The 21,846-nt window shown below is 33.8% G+C and overlaps 1 protein-coding gene across 2 annotated transcripts; it reads right to left on the bottom strand.

The window, feature by feature from the left end:
* Positions 1–1,031: 1,031 nt before the first annotated feature.
* Positions 1,032–20,750, bottom strand: LOC133172223 (E3 ubiquitin-protein ligase MIB2-like). Of its 2 annotated transcripts, XM_061307071.1 has the most exons (20): positions 20,526–20,750; positions 20,237–20,408; positions 18,925–19,031; positions 18,638–18,838; positions 18,400–18,560; positions 18,219–18,323; positions 17,483–17,587; positions 17,154–17,328; positions 16,884–17,065; positions 16,633–16,781; positions 16,324–16,480; positions 15,755–15,909; positions 15,557–15,683; positions 14,761–14,863; positions 8,471–8,562; positions 8,143–8,327; positions 7,885–7,908; positions 3,139–3,350; positions 1,901–2,963; positions 1,032–1,060 (listed from the first exon to the last, which is right to left on the bottom strand). In XM_061307071.1, the coding sequence occupies exons 1-19, from the start codon at positions 20,725–20,727 to the stop codon at positions 2,926–2,928; spliced, it is 2,652 nt and encodes an 883-aa protein (XP_061163055.1). In that variant the 5' UTR covers positions 20,728–20,750; the 3' UTR covers positions 1,032–1,060; positions 1,901–2,925. The 2 variants fall into 2 exon arrangements, with proteins under 2 accessions (XP_061163055.1, XP_061163056.1); XM_061307072.1 differs by lacking the exon at positions 7,885–7,908.
* Positions 20,751–21,846: the final 1,096 nt, after the last annotated feature.

The raw sequence follows: 21,846 nt of genomic DNA, 5'->3' as shown, positions 1-21,846 counted from the left end.
ATTCTATAATTTTCCATATAATTTATAATAATTTTTCATATGTATTCTCGTATCTACATGTATCAATTTCTATTGTATGATTTTTCATTTGTATTTTTTAATTTTCTATTTGTTTTCTATTATTTTTCCTTTGTATTCCACAATTTTCCATTTGAATTGTATAATTTTCAATTTATATTGTATGATTTTCCATTTTCATTCTATAATTTACTATTTAAATTCTATAATTTTCCATTTGTATTGTAAAATTTTCCCCTTTACATATATTTTTCAATATATATATATTGTATGATTTTCCATTTGTATTGCATAATTTTCTATTTATATTGTATGATTTTACATTTGCACTTTATACTTTTCTATTTAAATTCTATAATTATATTCCATTTGTATTCTATAATTTTCCCTTTGTATTTTATTATTTCCATTTGTATTCTATAATTTTCCCTTTGTATTTTATTATTTCCATTTGTATTCTATAATTTTCCCTTTGTATTTTATAATTTTCAATTTGTATTCTATAATTAATTTTCCTATTGTATTCCATAATTTTTCATTTGAATTGTATAATTTTCCATTTGCATTCTATAATTTTCCATTTGTATTGTATGGTTTTCCATTTGTATTGCATAATTTTCCATTTACATTCTATAATTTTCCATTTATTATTGGTCAGGTGAATGAAAAAAGAAGAAAAAAAGAATCACAAGGTTCTATTATTCAAATATCAATAAGTAAACAAGTTTCATATAAAATAATTCTAATAATGTATATTCCGATCTACTAAATTTCATACCACCACATTATCAGCCCCCCCCCCCTTTTTGTGTTTTCCCCACAGTCTGTCACAATAATTGCCTCCATTAAAAGGACTCTTCATTGTTTATTATGTTTCATTCATATCAAATTTGGGATGAATGATGCACGATTTCTCTTTCCTACCAAATTAAAAACAAAGAACGTATATTTTTTCAAATACTTTAATAAAATGTAACAGCTAAAACCAAAATTGAAATACATCTTAACATACATTGTACACTCTCTTGGTCTTTGAATAACACTTGGTCTTTGAATAACATTTAATATTACGAGGGGTGATCAAAAAGTTCGCGAACTAATTGAATTACTTCCATAAAAGAAATGGCATTAGGTTTCAGTGTTCATCCGATTTAAATGCACATGTCACTGTTCTGCCCATGCGCGAATCATGTGATATTGGCGGTCAAGTGACATGCTCCGTAGTGTTCTGTTCAAGGAGCTAAAAGATTTTTCAGAGTCTTATATTTCTTACCATGCAAGTTTTTTTTTTATAATAAGAACAGTCCATTTGTCGGAAATGGTGAAATCTCGGCAATAGGATGGATGGATAAGGATATCCTTTCCCAGATTTAGCATGGTGACCATCACAACCCGAGTCCTCTGTCTTTGGAGCGCCGTTTAAGATAAAGAATGGGCACCTTCTTTTTATCATATCTAATATGTTTAAAGTCTAAAGTAAATGATATTTAAGGGATTTAATAATTATAATATAGTTAAGGACATACGCAACGTAGTTTGAACTTTATTGTCTTTTTCTCTGGAGATGAAGAGTTCCAATACTTAAGGAACTGTGTAGACATTTTAATGCCTATGTATGCTATTGTACACTTCCTCTAAAACAAGTTTGGATAAACAAGACATCTAGAATGTATGTTTAGTAATTTTTGTATATTTTTCTTTGAAATATACAAGAATTTTCATCAATTGATATTCTTTTCAAAACCCTTGGTAATGCATGCTGATTTTTTGTCTACGAACATTTGATGGCACTATAATCTGGAAAAATTATAAGTATGCCAAATTTCATTCTGATCTGAATTGTGGTTTTGTAGATATTGAGATAGTTCACGAACTTTTTGACCACCCCTCGTAGATATAAGGTATTTTTATCTCATTTTTATTCAACTACATATATTATTTACAAGTCTACCTGACCATCAAAAATTATATAAGTACTTGACTATTCGATCATCAAAAGTTTATGTATAATCCTTTTATCCGATTTACCTGTAAATTACATTATTTACAATGATTAATCATAATCCTAGGTGAATAACAAGGGGGAATAACCTCTTAGAGCAAAGGAAAAAAAATCCGTACATGATTATCAAGAGTCCCATCCTAACTCCAGAACCCCTGACCCAGGAACTATGAATTTCGTAAACTTGGAAGAGAAACCCTTGCTCATCAAAACCATGCACTTAGTTTGTCTGCTAAATACCCGGAGGAAAGATTTTCAAAGAATCAAATTAAATTTTCACTATATGATCAATAATGCCCCGCGCTGACAGAATCCCTGACCCTGACACGAATTTCACAATTTTGGCTTATTATAATAATGTGAACAGTTTGACTGTATGACGTCCAGATGTATAAGAGATTTTTTAAGATTTCATTCATTTTGACGATTCCCTCATTCCCAACCTTCAAGCCCATGGGAAACTAGAAACCATGAAATCCACAACTTCTGTTCCCCTTTGCCCATAGAGACTAGATTATCAATATTGGTTGAAATAGATTCAGCGGTTCCAGAAAAGAAGCTGAAAACGTTCAAATGTTTACGGATGACTTACGACAACGGACAATAAACAGATAGGATAGGTCACCTAAGTGACTCAGGTAACCTTAAAATGTTGAATAAATTTTGTCTCCTTGCAAATATTTGCATAATTATATGTATAAACAATGCACATAATTATATAAAACAATGTCTATAATATATAGAGCTAAGATTGAACAAATTGGCTGAAATATTTGTCCGAAGATGTTATTAGTTTTAAGCCACTCAAAACGTTAATGCTCAATAATTGAATATAGTGGTAATGGCAACTATTTAATGAGACAATATTCACATAAAACGTCATATCACAGTAATCCCTCCCTATCTTACTGTAAACGGCACGGGTCTACCAGGATACGACCCTCTGAAATAAAGATAGGTAAGCATTACATAAGATTTCCAGTAGGGGAATAACTTTTTAGAAACATTTTTAAGTAAAGTGTTACTCGATGAACATAATTATTTTTTATAAACACATTTATTCAGAATTCCACGGATGGTGATTTTTTAATGTATAGGACATGGAAACTTTAACTCACGGAGGTCACATCTGTTAGAGACAGGTTGACGACACATGGGGCACTGCTGGACCCTGAAGCAGCAGTCGGTACAGAGGACCTTGTGTTTACATGGGAGGAGCCGTGTGTTGGCTGTGGAGTCCTTACATCGGACACAGGGGATGGGCAGCTCCGCGAACAGTCCCTGTAAAACTTCTGCAGGCGTGGGTGCTCGTCCGGCTGCACCACCTCGACTGAAAATGTTAAAGTGTAAATTATAATCTGAATCAATAAAAAAAACAAACAACAAAAAAAATCCCGAAAATTTTAGTAGCAAAAATTTATTTTTTTCATTAAATCAAATGCAATATAATACACATAGATTAAAGAAAGAAAGTATATATAAACATGGTAAACTGATAGACTGAAAGACCAATGTATGTTAGATATGAAGAAGTAAGAAAAATTACAAACGCAAAGCTCTCTTATGAAGAGAACATCAAAATTCATAAATACATTGACACAAGAGTGTATATTTACAAAACGGATCTAAATACATAAATCTAAATTTGAAACCGATTATACAAAATACATTTTAGTTACAACAAAGAAGTTATTATTGCCTGAAGAAATGATACGTGAATGAATGAATTAAAATAAATACATATTTTTTATGTATTTAAAGGAGCAAAATATACCTGGATAGATTGTTTAAGGAAGAATTTTTCTCATATTTCTAGTATTTAAAAATCAATGAAATTTCACAGAATCAAGAAGACAATATCACTAAGTGATGGTATCAGTAAGATTAAATTTGACCGTTTTATATTAGAGGCAAGGTCAGGTCAAGGTCATTACCTTTTCCCTGGACATTAAGAATAAAAAAAAAATACTGTTGCCAATCATGCGATGCCTACTTCTATTTCAAAAGATGAAATGTTTTTCTTTTTGCATAAAGAAATATTACCATATAGGGTCTATAAGATGATATTACCAAATTGACATGAATAATTTTACTAAAATGGATATTTGCTAATCCGAATTTTCTCTATTTTTCTAAAATTTTTAGTTATTTTATATGCTTCCTATATTTAAATTTTTCTTATTTTCACATATGGTAAAGTTGTCACATTAAGATGCAGAAATATATAAAAACAAAAACTTTCGATCGTTTACTAAGAGAGAAAAAAGAGAGAAAAGAGAGAAAAAATACTTTTTACGTAGATTTTGCTTAAATCTGTACTTAGATTGGAAGCTTTTAAAAGCTAACATAATTGTAGTTTTTTGTAAAATCATATTTATTTGACATATTTTAAAACTTTAGTCCCTTACTATTAATTTAACTTACATTTAAAAATTTCTTCAAGTCTTTGATTGTGTAAAAATTATAACTAAATTCATTGTTCTACAATAATTTTGAGAGGCAGAAAAGAAGATATTTTCATACGCCGCCATTCCGCCAAAAATATAGTCCCTGCTAGACTTCAAACTCAGTTTACCATTTCTATTTAACGTTGTACAATTGTGATGAGGAAAGAAAAATATGATCTTTTAAACTACTTACATCTAAATATATAAAACATATAAGCAAATAGACTTTGAATATTTCATCTAGTCAGAAACCAGACAAGAATCCCTCTTAAATTTAAATCATTTTTTAAACAAGAGGGGCCCATTGGCCACATCGCTCACCTGAGCACTTTGGCTAGGAAAGAGGAGAAATCAGTTCAGTATAAAAAAGTTAAAAATATCTGAGTGGTCCCAACCTATTAACTATTAATCGGAGCATGATGTGAACAAACTTAAATTTACACTAACTGAGGGTACTTCAGTATTTTTTACTATTAATGGCTTTAAAAGAATTTTAAAAATTATTTTCCTGTAAGTTTTATCTCCTACCCCCTCCCCCCCCCCCTTTGGGGTTATTGATTGATTTGAACAATCTTGAAACTACACTATCTGAGGATGCTTCTATTTATATTAATATGACTAATCATGGCTTGGCTGTTCTCGAGAAAAAGATTTTAATGATCTTTCCTATATATTCCTACGTAAAAATTTGATTCCTCATTGTGGTCTCTCCCTGCCTCCAGGGATTCAGATTTGAACAAACTTGAATATACACTACCTGACTATGCTTCAATATTAACATGACCAACCATGGCTATGATGTTCTTGAGAAGAAGATTTTTAAAGATTTTTTCCACTGTATTCCTTTATAAAACTTTGATTGCCCATTGTAGCCCAGCCTTACCCCAGGGGATCATGATTTGAACAAATTTGAATCTACACTACCTGAGGATGCTTCCTCACAAATCTTATATTTTCTGGCCCACTGGTTTTTAAGAAGAAGATTTTTAAACAATGTCATTAAACTTTCACTAATTCGTAATTATCTCCCCTTGGAAGAAGGCATGGCCCTTCATTTGTACAAACTTGAATCCGTTTAAGCCAAGGATAGTTTGTGACAAGTTTGGTTGAAATTGGTTCTGGAGAAGAAGATGAAATTGTAAAAAGTTTACAACAATGACGACAACAACAACGACAGACAACGGACAAATTTTGATCAGAAAAGCTCACTTGATCCTTCGGCTCAGGTGAGCTAAAAAGACATTATAGAGGGTTTATTCAGCCATTTATATGCTATATGACTCTCAGAGTTTGAGAGAACACGATATTTGTAGGTTATTTTCAAACAAGGTTCCCAGAAGCATTCACAGTGAACAGGATTGACAACGAGTGCAATATGAATAAGAATCAAGACTCTCATTCAAACATTAGTTTACCCAGCTGGTGATGATCTACTAGCTCTCCTGTTAAATTGAATCATGTAAGAAATTAATTAAAAACCCACGAAAAACAAACAAAAAACGGCAACAACATATCAGTTCCAAAAACTTCATTTAGAACATTGCCTCATTCAATGAAATATATAACATGACTGTCGGAACCTGCCAAAATAAATAAATAAATAATGAAAGTCAGCAGCTGTAGTTGCTCGTCCAGCTGTGCTTCCTCGAAAATGTCCAAGTGTCAGTCATAATTAACACCAAAATTCAAATTTAATCTCATGAAGTTATAAATATTCCGATTAAAAAGAAATGATATACTTGAAACTGATAAATCGACAAACAAATAAAAATAAGAAATACAATGTTCCAAGAATTTTCAAACGTACACCTTTCTTATACTCTAAACAGAATTCAGGCATGCAAATAGGGAAAAATATCTTATTTGTCCGAACAAATAACTTATTTGTCTGAACAAATAACTAATTTGTCCGAACAAATAGATATTTTTTTTTATCTGGCCCTTCAACGGCGCCTTAAAATAGGATGCTTTATAAAGACATTAATTAACATAGACCTGAAAATGTAGTAGCTTAATATTCAAAGTAAAATTATTTTAGGAAAGGAAATACTGCTTGAAGAAATGATACGTTGGAAACTTTACTTTGTTGCAAACCGCAACGTACTAAATTAGTGGCTACATCAAATCCATGTGATATCAAATTATATTCTATATATATTCTCTTTAGAGAAGTGGACAGGCTTTCGCCTATATCCACTTCTCTTCGCAAGCCTTCATGTTTTGATTCTGGAAAACGTGTAAATCTCGAACCGGTGACGGTCTACACTTCAACTGACATTTCGTCTAAAATACGTCTGAATGTACGTAATAGACGTGTTATATTAACAATTTTAACATAAATACACACAATTGTCACAAGAAAACTGATCTTTAAGTATTGTTATTCCATTTTCACAAGTTCTCCATCCCGGATTTAAACTAATGTTTATTTACCACAGCTTATAAGAAAAAATTGAAAATTTTAAGTCGGATAATTTGGAAAAATTGGCGAAGACGTATTTTAATGTTCAAAAAAAGTTTTTGACAATTCACTTTTGATTTAGCATATTATTCAAAATAAATTTTATTACCTATACTTAATTTTACTATTTTAATACAATTTAAATGTAAATTTGAGCTTTAAAAATACTTCATTACTTCCTCACTGACAATACTAAAAAATATTTTCTTTTATTTTTAAACGATATTAACTCTACCTTTCCCGAGAAATGAAAAAAGATTTAAAACAGAGATCAAAAGAATTTGAACGAAACTTGAGGAAATACCGTCTCGTTAGTTTAAACAGAGTAGACGATTTCTCTCGTTTCATTATTATTTTGTAAAAATAGTTTCCATTTTTATCCGAATTAGAGATTTTTGAATACTTCAAAAGTTACTTGCACATAATTTAAATCCGGGATGGAGAACTTGTGAAAATGGATTAACAATACTTAAAGGTCAGTTTTCTTGTGACACTTGTGTGTGTTTATGTTAAAATTGTTAATATAACACATCTATTACGTACATTCAGACGTATTTTAGACAAAATGTCGGTTGAAGTGTAGACCGTCACCGGTTCGAGATTTACACGTTTTCCAGAATCAAAACATGAAGGCTTGCGAAGAGAAGTGGATGTAGGCGAAAGCCTGTTCACTTCTCTAAAGAGAATAATTCTATATATAGTACAAGTTTGTGCAATCGATGGGGTGCGTACAATGTACCAGGATAAATTATTTACGTCAGAATACATGAATATGATCAGTGCATATTTTCGCAGGTCAAATAAAGGCATAGTAGAAGTTTGATTTAACCCCTAATGTGCTAAAAAGTCCATGTATAATTATTTTAAAGCAAGATTACCAACAGCAATTCAGAGTGAACAGATTGAAAATGAGTGCAAAATGAACAACTTCCGTCAAAATGATATAGTGTAATTACCCTGTTGATGGTCTGCTAGCTCGCCTGTTAAATTGAATCAAGTAAGACATTAAATGGCAGAAAGTCAAACAAATATAACAACAGCCAATGCCAGATTCATCTATAAATTGTCGCCTTAGTTAAACAATGAAATGACTATGGGAACATCAAAGGAAACACCATGGGAAATAATTTCATTGAATATCAGAAGTAAAAAAAATACTGCAATTAAATCAATCTATTTCAGTGATGCAGTGGGTCTAACAACTGAAATCTCACGTTTTTTGTATGAAGTTGTTAACCGCTCTCCGGAGTTCTGCGTTCTTGCAAACTTCTAGCGGTGCGTTGCCTCTGTTGTTCATAGCTTCGTAATCCGCTCCTTTCTGAATCATCAATACCGCCATATTGTATCTTTCCTGATTTTGAGCGTTTGGGTTTACAGTGAGACCAAGCAGCCGAAGAAACTAAAGACAAAAACTACATCATTCCAACAAACAGTACATATTTTTATAAAAAATAAACTATTTAAAATAAAATAATATGTATGGTTCCAGAAGGTATAACAATGTATTATGTAGGATTTCAGGCCTTTATATTTTATATGTACCGGATCGTTTCCTCCTGCCGTTTGCCGTTGTCCTCCTAACGCCAGGTGTAAAGGTGTGTCACCATCACCGTCTTTTATGTTTACATCTGCCCCTAAACAGTCAATATATGAAACTTTTAATCACATGGAGTGCAATTCACATATATTTGTTTTTGAAGAAATCTTAAAAAACAAATGATTAGGCCCTATAGGTCTAGAAAGTAATCAACACCTGATATTAACTTCCAAAATTTTTATAAATTTTGATACATGTACCTGTAACGTTTTTACTATATACAAATGATTAATAATTGGGTCCGCTTAGATTTCCTTCCTAAGAATCACGCTTACAATCATGTAAAATCAAAACAAAATTTAAATAATATCAATGACACTAAGAGAACAACTGACTGAAATCCACTATATATACTGACACAGTCTGCAACTACCCTAAAACACACCCTAAAAGATCACTGAGACACCTCTATTATTTAAAGTCACCAAGACGACACAAACTAAAGTCACCAAGACACAATCTAAAGTCACCAAGACACTAAGAAACTAGATCCCTGAGCTGAGTGGTCTAACTAACAATTCTGTTGTTTCCCGACACAGCCCAAGAACCTAGCCCTAGAGGTGTTACTCCAGCAATGAGCAACAACCAAGTAAACGAAAACTAGATGGGTCTCCGTATTTATACCTTTTATCCTATACCTAATTACTACTAATTGGTTAATAATTTGAAAACTCTGATTGGCTGAAATGTAAACTGATTGGCTAAATAGAAAATGATTTGAATGGATGATTCCAGGCGCCTTTCAATCCACTATTATTATTCAATTTCATTACACTACCCACGCCTTCGAAAAAAATATGCGTCCTCGCATAGGTAAATAATAATACTATAAGGTTAAAGACACTGACATTCATAAACTGCGGAAGGTATTTCCTACCAAACCAGGATTTAAAATTTCTTATTTACATATTTAGAAAGATTCGTAATCACTTAGATAAGCTGGTCGGTTCCTGTGTCGTTTGCTCTCTGCCTGGAAACAATCTTTCTTATTTGCAGCTTCAGTGTCTTCAGCATCGTAATCATAAGAATCAGATATTGTTTTTTCTGCAATATCTTTCCCTTGCAATGGTTCTGATGCTAGGATTTGGTCTTTCACTGGCCTTACTCTGTCAGTATGAATGACTTGATATGCTCCCCTTGGTCCACAATTTGCTTTATAGGTAACATTTGAAAATTTCTCAATAATTTCAAATGGTCCTTGCCAATATGATGAGAATTTGGGAGATTACCAGTCTTACCGAAGTAAACCGAAACTTTATCACCTGGCTTAAATGACTGCCAGTTTAATTTTCTATCATGGTACCACTTCTGTCGTTCTATACTAGCCTTTGTCATTTCCCTGACAAGTGCATGGGCTTCTTCTAATTTTCCTTGTAAATCCCAAACCCATCTATTCTGTGGTATTCTCTTAATATCAGAATGGACCTCATATCCAGATGTGTAGCGACCTCTCTACCTAACATCATTTTGTTTGGGGTTGCACCAGCTGATTCGTGGACTTTGCCATTTTCGTGCTTTTTCTTTCGGAAGAGCATTCCATTTTCTAATACCAGAGTATCCCACTGAGAACATAGAGACTTTATGAAGTTGCCATGACCAGAAATCTCTGAGGATTCTGGCTTTACATCTTTTTCAACCCATTTTATTAGTTGATTTATGTCTTTGTCATCGTTTTCTTTGGCTTTTAGAGACAACTTATCTTGAGATGCCACATTACTTGTAGTATTAAATATACTTCCAGATGTACAACATGGTTTTCTGCAAGGTAATCGGCTGAGGGCATCAGCATTTGCATGTTTATTCCCTGGTCTATCTTCAATGGTCATTTGAAAATTGCTCAATGATTCAAACCATCGAGCGAGCTGGCCTTCTGGATTTTTGATGTTCAGTAGCCATTTCAAAGAGCTGTGATCTGTTCTGACTAAAAACTGTTTGCCATACAAGTAGTGTTTGTAATACTTTGTAAAGTAGACAACAGCTAACAGCTCCTTTCTTGTTACGCAATATTTAAGTTCGGCTTTAGATAAGGTTCTGCTTCCAAAAGCAATAACTCTCTCTACTCCATTTTGTATCTGTGAAAGAACTGCCCCTGTAGCTACGTCGCTAGCATCTGTATCCAAAATAAATGACTGGGTAAAATCAGGATGGGCCAGAATTTGTGCAGAGATAAGTACATGACTAAGCGAGTCAAAAGATGCTTGACAATTATCTGTCCATTTGAAATTTGCTCCTTTCTCAGTCAATTTGTTCAGTGGCTTTGCCTTTGCTGCGAAGTTATGTATGCAACGTCTGTAGTAGCTGCAAAGACCTAAAAAACTTTTTACCTCTGTTAGATTTGTAAATACGGACCAATTTTGAACTGCAGAAATTTTTGAAGGATCAGTGCTTACTCCTTCTTCTGATACTACATGTTCCGAGAAATTCAACAGTCTTATGAAACAGGTGACACTTTCTTGCTTTCAGCTTCAGGTTGGCAGAAGATAGTCTATCAAATACCTGTGTGAGGTTTTCTAACATGTTGGTAAACGACGTTCCGATAACAATGATGTCGTCTAGGTACACCAAACATATTTGCCATTGCAAGCCACTCAGTATAGTTTCCATTAGCCTTTCGAAGGTTGCCGGGGCATTACAAAGGCCAAACGGCATTACATTAAAATGGTATAAACCATGTTTCGTTGCAAATGCTGTTTTTAATTTGTCTGAGTCGTCCATACTAACTTGCCAATACCCGGAGCACAAGTCAAGGGTTGAGAACTATTTTGCTTCGGCAAGACTGTCTAACGAGTCGTCGATGCGTGGAAGCGGGTAGGCGTTTTTGACTGTAGCTGCATTTAAACGCCTGCAGTCCACGCAGAACCGCAAAGAACCATCTTTCTTTTTGGCCAAAACTACTCCTGATGCCCATGGGTTATTTGATTTCTCTATGATATTCCTGTCAAGCATGTCATCTAATTGCTTGTTCATCTCGTCCTGTAAATGGTGTGGAATTCTTCTAGGAGGTTCTTTTAGTGGGCGAGCATCCTTGGTATCAATCGTGTGTTTGATTAGTGAAGTGCGGCCCAGATCTTTCTCTGACCTTGCAAATATATCTGCATACCTGGTCAAGAATTCTGTAATTTAGGTATTTTACCAGCATTTAGATTAACGTTAGATCTCTCAAACAGATCCTGCAGATGAGGCGGCAGATCTTTGCATGGCTTATTTACAGTAGATGTTGGTTCATAGACATTGTCGACTGAACTCAAATTCGCAATAAATGTTCCTGGATACAATGTTTGATGTTCATGGGATGGATTCATCATTCGGACTGGTATTTCTCCATTTTTTATATAGCCAAGTGATCTTGCTACGAAAGCTTTTCCTGATTTGAGAAACTTCTCTGATGGTTCTATCATACCCAAAACTTCTTTTATATCGTGGGGGTTTTGACGGCATTGAGACTTTACAATAAGTCACTATTTCACTTCTGGCAGGAAGAACAATCATATCTTTTGAGTTATTCCTAAAACACCCGATTTTGCCAAAGAAATCAACTTTGTAAACTTTGTCATTTACTTTAAAATACCCGTTCACTACCTCTATTGTACAATTATATCTCTTCATAAAGTCAAGTCCAATGACGCCACCAAGAGAGAAATCTGCTACAATTACGTCTTGGCTATAAAAACTATCACCCAGATTAATACAAAGACAAGTTTTTCCTTTTACAGTTAGGTCGGTCCCACGGAAGAGACTGTTTGATCAGTTTTGTACAAAACTGGTTTGTTTTGTATAGCTTCATAAAGTCTACTGGACAGTACTGACAAGGTTGCTCCAGTGTCAACAAGCAAATTTGCTTCAATCCCCTGAATGGTAGCTTTCACGTACATTCCAGCTTCTGGATCGTTCTGGTTTACGCCAACTTGAGCTTTGTAGGACGTGTGTTTTGTACAGGATACTTCTTTGTACTAGATGAATACGTGATGATGGGGTTTGTGAAGATCTTTTAAAACCCTGTCCAAAATGGTTTGGGGATCCACACAAATAACATCGTCTATTGCTGTTAGCCCCGGATTTCTTCTTGTAGAGAGTATCATGCGAGGTCTTTGCTTTCATGTCATTAACTTCTTTACGAAGTTCGAAGTTTTCTTATTTCATCCTTCAGCTCTACTAACATACTTGTGCTGATTGGTTCTGAAATGACTTTTTTGTTTCCCTCAGTTTTCTCTGACCCCACTGATCGTAAATAGGTTTGAGTTTCTAACATTTTACGATTTTACGATTGTTTTATTCTCAATCTCATGTCAGAATCTAATAGAGCATCGATAAACTGTTCTTTTGCCAGTGTTTCTTGTACATCCCTTGGTGCCGTAGGGGATGCCAAATTTGTTAATCTTCGTATGGATTTCCTAGTTCTGGCAAAGTTTCCATTGCTCGTTGTCGGCGTTGTCGCAACTGAGTTCTCTATAGGTCATTTTGATTTGAGGGTGCAAATCTCTCCTCTAAGGCATTTACAAGCAAGGCATAGTCATGCTTGTGTGTGTTAGGCAAATTCCCCAATACACCTTGAGTCTGTCCTCTTAAGAAAACTGCTAAATAAAGACCTTTTTCTTGTTCTGTCCACTTATTTAACATGGCACATGCATCAAAATGGGAACGATAATCTAACCAGGACCCGGTACCATCAAATGTTGCAGATTTTATATGGATCTGTGGTTTCTTCTCGGCTGTCGTTTTGTTATTGGTCCCCTCATCCAGTCTACCAAAGCGACGATAATTTCGGCGATGAGTAATGTTTGAATCTGTTGCACATCCAGAGACTGGTGTTGACATTAAATAACCAGGTCTTGTTTTCATCGAGCGGAACTTTACCTGTACCAAACAACATTTCATCTTCCCAAGAAACTTTTTCTATTGGATGCTTTTTCATCTTAACATCACCGTGAAAGTCTATATCTGAAAGTCTCCATGACGCAAAACCCGAATCTCTTGATTTCGTATCTGATCGAACATCTGGAGTACTTGTTTTATTAGCACTAATATCCTTACTTGATGCTAAACTAGTATTGTGAATGTTTAAACTGTCATTCTTCAATTCTTGTAATTTTTGCTCTATAAACGTGATTTCTTTGTCAATGTCGTGAATGTCAGTCTTATCCATGTTTTACAATATGCCCACAAAGAAAACAAACAATAGAGATAATACAAATTATAAACGTGAAAAATTCCTAAAACTGCTGCCACCAAATTTGTAAGGTTTTTACTATATACAAATGATTAATAATTGGGTCCGCTTAGGATTCCTTCCTAAGAATCACGCTTACAATGTAAAATCAAAACAAACTTCAATAATATTAATGACACTATAAGAACAACTGACTGAAATCCACTATATATACTTTTTCCTTGGTCCTATCTGGATAATGATTGGTAACTAAACAAAAACGAACTATAACAAGAGAATCACCTACAATCAAATCTATAACGTTTTCCTTGTAGCTGCAGACTGAGTGGTTTAACCAACAATTCTGTTGTTTCCCGACACAGTCTGCAACTACCCTAAAACACACCCTAGAGAGTCACTGAGACACCTCTATTATTTAAAGTCACCAAGACGACACAAACTAAAGTCACCAAGACACAATCTAAAGTCACCAAGACACTAAGAAACTAGATCCCTGAGCTGAGTTGTCTAACTAACAATTAGACAACTCACAGAGCGACACAGCCCAAGAACCTAGCCCTATAGGTGTTACTACAGCAATGAGCAACAACCAAGTAAACGAAATTAGATGGGTCTCTGTATTTATACCTTTTATCCTATGCCTAAATACTACTGATTGGTTAATGATTTGAAAACTCTGATTGGCTGAAATGTAAACATTGATTGGCTAAATATAAAATGATTTGATTGGATGATTCCAGATGCCTTTCAATCTACTATGATTATTCAATTTCATTACACATGTACCATACTACAATTAGCTTTTCTTGATCACATCTCTTTCAAGTCATTGATTCAAATCAGCTCTAAAAATCTAAGGAATTTGGCATTCATATCTTAATAGAATAAATATTTTACTTGCTGGAAGTAAGGTAGTTTCATTGTTGGGAATGGTCCATTGTAAATAAGAAAAAAAACTTTGAAAGCTTGAAATTACACCAAAGAAACGTATCCAAACGAACATATTCCATTTAAAAGGGAAAAATACCAAGTACATGTATTCATAAAGATGTATTAAGGGTTTAATACCATTCATTATCAAAACTTTTGCCATGCCATCATATCCCTCGTGTGCAGCTAAATGTAGTGGTGTCAGGCCTTGTGAATTCTTTGCATTAACTTGTGCTTTACCCTGTAAATGAAATTACATTTGATTTTCAATTTTATTAAAGAAAAAAATGAATCGACGAATGAAGTACTACTGCTATAAACTGCATGTACTGAAGCTAAAACGAATTAAAAATTCTGGAAAAATAAAAGCAATAAAACTGCAAATTAAAGGTAACGGTTTTTTTTTTTTACAAGAAGTTTATTAGATGGTTTTGATTATTTCATTGACAATAAAGCGCTCTAGAACTTCCCAAAAATGTTAAGTTTTAAAAACTTGCTCATTTTGATTCGTAGTTCACTGAAATCGCTTTATCTTTTATTTTGCCTGTTTAATTACATAAATACCTGTTTTATATCTTGCCTTGTTTTATTTTGTTACATGTAGTTTCATTACACCTAATGCCTCACTATTTATTTAGTACATACTAACAATGTTTTATTTATTGCCTTGCTTTATATATATTGTATTAGATTTTTGCCTACACAAAATACTTTGTTGACGTTATTTTTGCCATTACATTTTTCTTTTCAATTTTACCTTTGTTTCCTTGCTGTCAACGATTCTTCACTTTCTTGCTGATATTACCCGTGCTACTTTGCTGACACAATCACACTTACTTCTTTGCTGATATAAATAATTTAACTGCATTTCTGATAATATTACCTTAACTACTTTATTAACATTTATACTTCTTTATCTTGTTGCCATAATTACCTTCAGTATTAAGACATTGGCTGAGTCTGAATGGTCGTTAATGGCGGCAATGTGAAGAGCTGTGTATCCGTCATTTTTTCTAGCATTCACCAGACTCGGATCCTTTGCAACCAACCGCTCAACCGCGCTGAAATGGTGTGACAACTTGTAAAATGACTTTCAGTCAGGAAAAGATTTAATTCAGGAGGAAATACTCACAAATCATGGTCTTTAAAAGCAGCCCACATCAGAGGTATGTGACCTTTTTTATTGAGAATTTTCAGATTTATTTGTGGGTGACTCAACAAAATGGCGACTGCCCTATCACTTCTTTTGCCAATTGCATCATGTAATGGAGTGTCTCCCTCCACGTCCTGAGAATGCAAACAAATAAATCTTATGCTAAATGTTAAAGTAAATATCATAAAAGTATATTAATGCAATACAGGAAATAAGCTGTCAGACTCCTTAAAGTTAGTACAACAAAAATTTGATTTACATTTGATGTCAAGTGTTATGAATTAAACTTCAAATTTACGTTCTGGGACATATACCTCAAATTTACAGTTAATAACAAAAATGAATTATAAAATCAACCCCCTATGTTTTAAAAGAGTTAAGTTGTAAGATCATGTGTGCGGCAAAGAAATTCAAGACACACAACAAATGTCTCTTTTTAAATGTACTTCCATAAAGTTAAAAAAAAAAAAACTATTACCAGATAAATAAATGTTCCAATATAAAATATGGGGGAAGGGGTTATTATAGACCCTAAATATCATTATGACCTGTTTGTTTGGGCTTGCTCCGGCTTCCAGTACGGCCTTCAGGACAGAATATAGTTCTTTCTCAACGGCCAGATGTGCTGCACATCGTCCGTGTTTGTTGCAGACGTTAACATCGGCCTTATTTCTGATCAAACAAATCGAAGTGTCCTCCTCTTTCCTAATATAGAAAACATTTCGTCATATTTTATACAGATATCGTAATTTTCTTGACTTGACTAAGTATAAAAATGAATATTTAAGTACATATTAAAAAGTGTTTGAATTCTTTATTTACATTTTCATCCAATAAGTTCCCGTAAAATACTTTACCCTATGATGGATACTAGTAAAGGTGTCATGCCATCGTCATTAGATGCGTTGATATTGGCCCCATTCTGCAGCAACAGCTTCATGATGTCGACGTGTCCCTCATGTCCAGCAACCATCAAAGGGGTCAGGGATTTGAACCAACTATTAACCTACAGTAATTTTAATTGCATCGTTTGCAGATGTGAAGAACTAATAACAATCAATATATTTCTATTCCTACAATGTTGCCATTTGATGAGTGAAATGAATACCAGATCTTTCCTTCTTTGAATCATTTGGTGTACTGCACTGATATTTCCTTTAGCGCATGCGTTAAACATTTCTTGTGGGCCAATTGTCTGTCGTGCTCCTAGAGCTTCTAGTAGAACCAGATGCGCCATCAGCTGCGCAAGACTTCCTCCTAACTCATATCTCTGATCAGATTCAGGGGAATCTGAAGTAGGTATTTATTAAATTTATATCAGCGTTGACATTACACAAGATCAAGAATGTCTGGCCTCTGTTTATGAAAATAAAATTACCTCTGGATTGAGACGGCTCGTCCATATCGTTTCCCTCATCCTCAAGAACGTCAACTTTCCTTCCACTGACTGGAACCAGTAAGCCAGGGTTATATACCCACGCCTGGTTTCCAAAAGCAACAGCCACATCCCCATCAGAATCTATCTTCACCACCTTACCTACCAGTCCAAGCGACTTTAAGGAAAATAATGGGATTAATATAAATTACTTTAAAACCTTAATACATTTCAAACCTAAAGGTAAAACTGTATATGTTTACACATTAAACTCATGAAAACCATAATGTATAAGATAATAAGATGCCTGTTTCCGTAAATTTAAAAAAAACCTTTTTCATGTCGTCATTCCAGCCGCCATGGTTTCGTTGAAGCAAAATTGCTTTTGTTTCATCCTTCAGAACTTGGACGATGTCTCCAACTTTAATGTCGTAAACCTGGTGTAATGATATCGACAAGGTGTTTCTAATTTCTATTAACTAATTTTTAGCATGTATTATACATAAATACTTAAGGCTCATGGCCCACAACAATCACCGTGTTAATATTCATATATATGACATAGGAGTATGTAGGTTAATAAACTCTAAGTCTATTTTAACGCCAATCTAAGTTAAGGTCCCGTTTTTGCCAGTGAAAAGCTTGTATTTTCAGAGATCAGTCCGTTGTTGTTCTTGAGCACTTGTATTACTTTGTAGAATTTTGAACACTATGTGGGACCACATTAGTTCTCCGTGAAAATGGAAAAAATAAAATACTGTTTTCCTTTCAATAAACCCATGTACATGTATGACTGGGGACATAAACCCATCTTAATTTCATAATTTCTCAATAAACTTCCCTTGATATGAGATGTTGCCCTCTATTTGAATAAACTTGAATCATCTTTTACTCCAGAATACATTTTGGCTTGCGCGTTTGATTTTGATTAATACCTTGAATCTGGGAGAGGTTGAAATATAAACAGAGAACAACATGCAGGCTCATGTTACATGCGAAATATATTTTGATCAGAAAAGCTCATTTAAACCTATGACTCAGACGAGCTAGAAAGAATAGCATGCTAACCTTTCTTACTGCGCCTGCGTGGAACTGATAGGTTCTATCTTTGTACTCCACTTCCACTGTAGTATCACTTGGAAAGTCTTTCACTACAGCTACTTCACCAATGCACTGAGAAAGAGTTTGAGTTGATAAGTCATTACAATGACAATCAAAATTGATTCAATCTAATGAGTATTTCACTCACCTCTGACATTCTAACAGACCACCCTCCATGTCCTCTTTGTAGTTCTTTCAAAGGTTGTTCCGGCATGTCAATGACACATTTGTCTCCCTTTTTCAAAACAGATTCAGACGATTGGCCGGAAGAATTTTTATCATTCTTCTGTTGTGTCGATGCAATTTTTCCTAAATACATTTCTGATAAATTGAAAATAAATAATTTTATATGGAATCAATACAGATTAAATTAGTTCTCCACTCACCGGCCACTGGAAGGTGTTCCCTGTAGTAGTAACCCCCAGGAGCCTCCTCCACACACTGAAGATCAACCTTCCCCCGACATCCGACACGGTACACATTGGCCTCCCCTGACGTTTCCCAGCGCACGCGCACAGCGTTCCTTCCACCTGCATCAGATCCATATCCACGGATATCTTCCACTTTTCCTTTTTTTCCAGTCCCACCTGTTATCATGTTTTGATAAAAAAAAATCATTGCCTCTGTCTTAAATATGCAGGTTCTGATTTAAATGAGCTGCAGAGTAACATACCGTCTTGAGTCCCAAATTCCCAGTTAGGGCCTCTGATAACTTTGGCCCCAGGAAATATTCCAAGTGCTTTCATTTTAACGCTGTTAGCTCTTTTTGGAATATCGATACTGAAACGAATGAAATAAAGAATGTGGTTTCTATTCAATCCGTTACAACAACACAAGTAATTAAAAAATGTAATATTTTCATCGTTGAATGATGATGATGAACAATTTATGCACAGCCAACAAAATGGCAAGGATATAATCAACAATATATAATATTATAGTTGAATGTCCATGACCATTGTTTGATTTTCGCTGTTGGAAGGAACGTATTATTAAGACGATAGGAGTGATTTTATCAAGGAGAAGTAGTATTTGTTGATATTTTTTCCATATAGTTTCAGCATAAAGCATGAAGATCATGAGTGAACTTATAATTAGATAATAGTTCATTGAATAATAAGCAAATTTTACTTTAATGACATACTATCCAGGAATTTGTGTCATTATTTGTTGGATATTCCCCGGACATGGGTTTTAGGGACCATCCTATTAATCAAAATTTTACACTTCCGAGTCGCAGCGCCTCTTTACAGACATTTTTGAAACAGATTAACTGATTCTGATGATGAATTATCATTTACACCCCATTCATACAACATGGCATAGGGGACCTCAAGATTTATATAAAAGACAATTGATAACCATTTAAAGTTTTGGTTGTTATAGTTGTTGTAGATTGCTTAACTCCTGGAATAAAATCCCACATCTGTCATGAATTTCTATAGGTATTTAAAATGGGTAAGAATGTATAGTTAGTTTAACTCTAAAAAAAAGCCCAGTAGTTTGTGAGATGAACAATTATATAGATCTGGGTATGCATTATTTCATATTCTGTCGTAATGCGCTACATGTATAAGCAAAAACTGAGAGAAAACAGGTGGGCTTCTTTGTGATGATTTTTTAAAACTTCATATAATTTTATATTAATTTTACATTACATGATGCATGGAACAATATTAAATTCTTTGCGATAAACTTGTTGATTTAGATAACCTTGTGTCATTTTAAAACTTTAAAATCTTATTAGTATGGTAATAAAATATCTATTTCCTTAAAATTTGCTTTTCACCCTAGTTGTTTATTTTTAACAAAAACTATACATTGCCCCCCTTCTTGGGCTGAACCCTTTCAAACAACTTAATTTGTTCTTGCACAATCTGTATTTATCCTTATGTATGAAGAGCTAAATGGGAGGACAAAATTAATCATTTCTTAGGCTGGAACAAAGCTTAGTACAATTAGTTCTTATGCATAAGAGATTTGACCTTGTGGCGTCCCTTTTATCAATCCTCTGAAATGGATGATTCAGATCATGCTTGTCCATGTAGTAGCATGGCGTACATAAGTTGATATCATCACACGAGGCACACTTCCACAATACACCTATGATGGTATTTTTCTGACAACCCGCACACTTCCGAGACAGATGTTTCACTCCTTTAAATGCATTTCAATACGTATTTGAACAAAAAATGCAGATTACGTAATTGGTATAACACGGTTTTAAAAAATTATCAAAGGTATACATTTTAGACATGGATTGAAATTATTTACCTATAGGCGCATTGTCCAAAATGCGGAGATCGAATTTCCCGCCTATACCAACTCTGCAGGTAGATTTGCCTCCCATGTCCCAAACAACGTCATATGATTGATCTCCGTTGTCCTTGACAACAGTGCCAACGTGACCCTCTCCTTTATCTTCATTCCCGAGATTCCAATCTGGACCACGGACTACTCGTAATCCCTCAGCCATAACTCTCAATTTAAATTGATAAATCGATTTCCAATTTATATAATAGTGTCGATTCTTTTTAGAATATTGATATTTTGTTGGGATTTTAGGATATTTCACAATATTTAAATTTGTTATGAAAATATTGTTATATGTAGGCTATTTACATTACATATTTTAATGAACAAAGTATAATTTCCTGAAGTAATCAGGTAAAATTAAGCACATGTATCTACATTATAAAGTAATCCTTAGCAAACTTGTTTCTTTTTCTTCCTTTTTTTTTTTGGGGGGGGGGGGGAGCAGTGTTACCTCCTGTATCAATACAAATACATGTAATGGTTAAGTCGGCCAAATTAAGTAAGGGTCAAATCTGAACCATTTAACATAAGATTAAAATCAAATTAAGATATTGATTTCTTTTAAAATAATTAAGAAAACAAAATAGATGCTTTGTTTACATCAATATTGATTTGATTTTCAGCATGCACATAAAATGAAATATTACTAAAAGTGGATATTTTTATCATTTTTTGAATCACAGGTGGACAAACATACTTTAATTATACATGTATTATTGGTGAATGATATTGGCTATCCATCAAACAATTGGTTTCCTCATAAATGATAAACATGGTGTTTGACAGAATTATATGTGTCTACTACCAATATAGGACTAAACAATTTTGGTCACCATAATAAGCATCTCTTTCTAATAGCGTTTTAGTATCGACACTTGGAATTTTTTATAAATGGAATGTTTAGTAGTTTTAAAACCGGGACCAGTTCAGTACTTAATAGTAGTAAAATCCTGTGCATGTTAACAGGAGATATTTTGTAAAATCTGCTGACATTTAGCATTTACCCACTGGCACACTGCCATATGGTACTTCACCATATCAATTTACTTTCGAATTAAATGTGCATGGCCTCTGAGATTTTTATTGCCTCTATTTTTTTTAAAAATACTTTTGATGAAACATCATTGTTTTGAATACTATGTTATAACTAATTATGAAATTATGACAGATTTTAGTAAACTTCTTTCAAACATATATTTTAAATCAATAATGAAAATGACATTTTTCAAGTATTTCCAATATGTAATGCTTTTAAAAATACATGAAAAGTATTTCGTGC

The sequence above is a fragment of the Saccostrea echinata genome, unplaced genomic scaffold (genome assembly GCF_033153115.1).
Source record: "Saccostrea echinata isolate AGI-Se365-2 ecotype Australia unplaced genomic scaffold, CSIRO_AGI_Sech_v1 ptg000054l, whole genome shotgun sequence".
NCBI lineage: Eukaryota > Metazoa > Mollusca > Bivalvia > Ostreida > Ostreidae > Saccostrea > Saccostrea echinata.
Note: the sequence above shows the minus strand (reverse complement) of the source record. Positions and strands in the feature narration are given on the sequence as shown.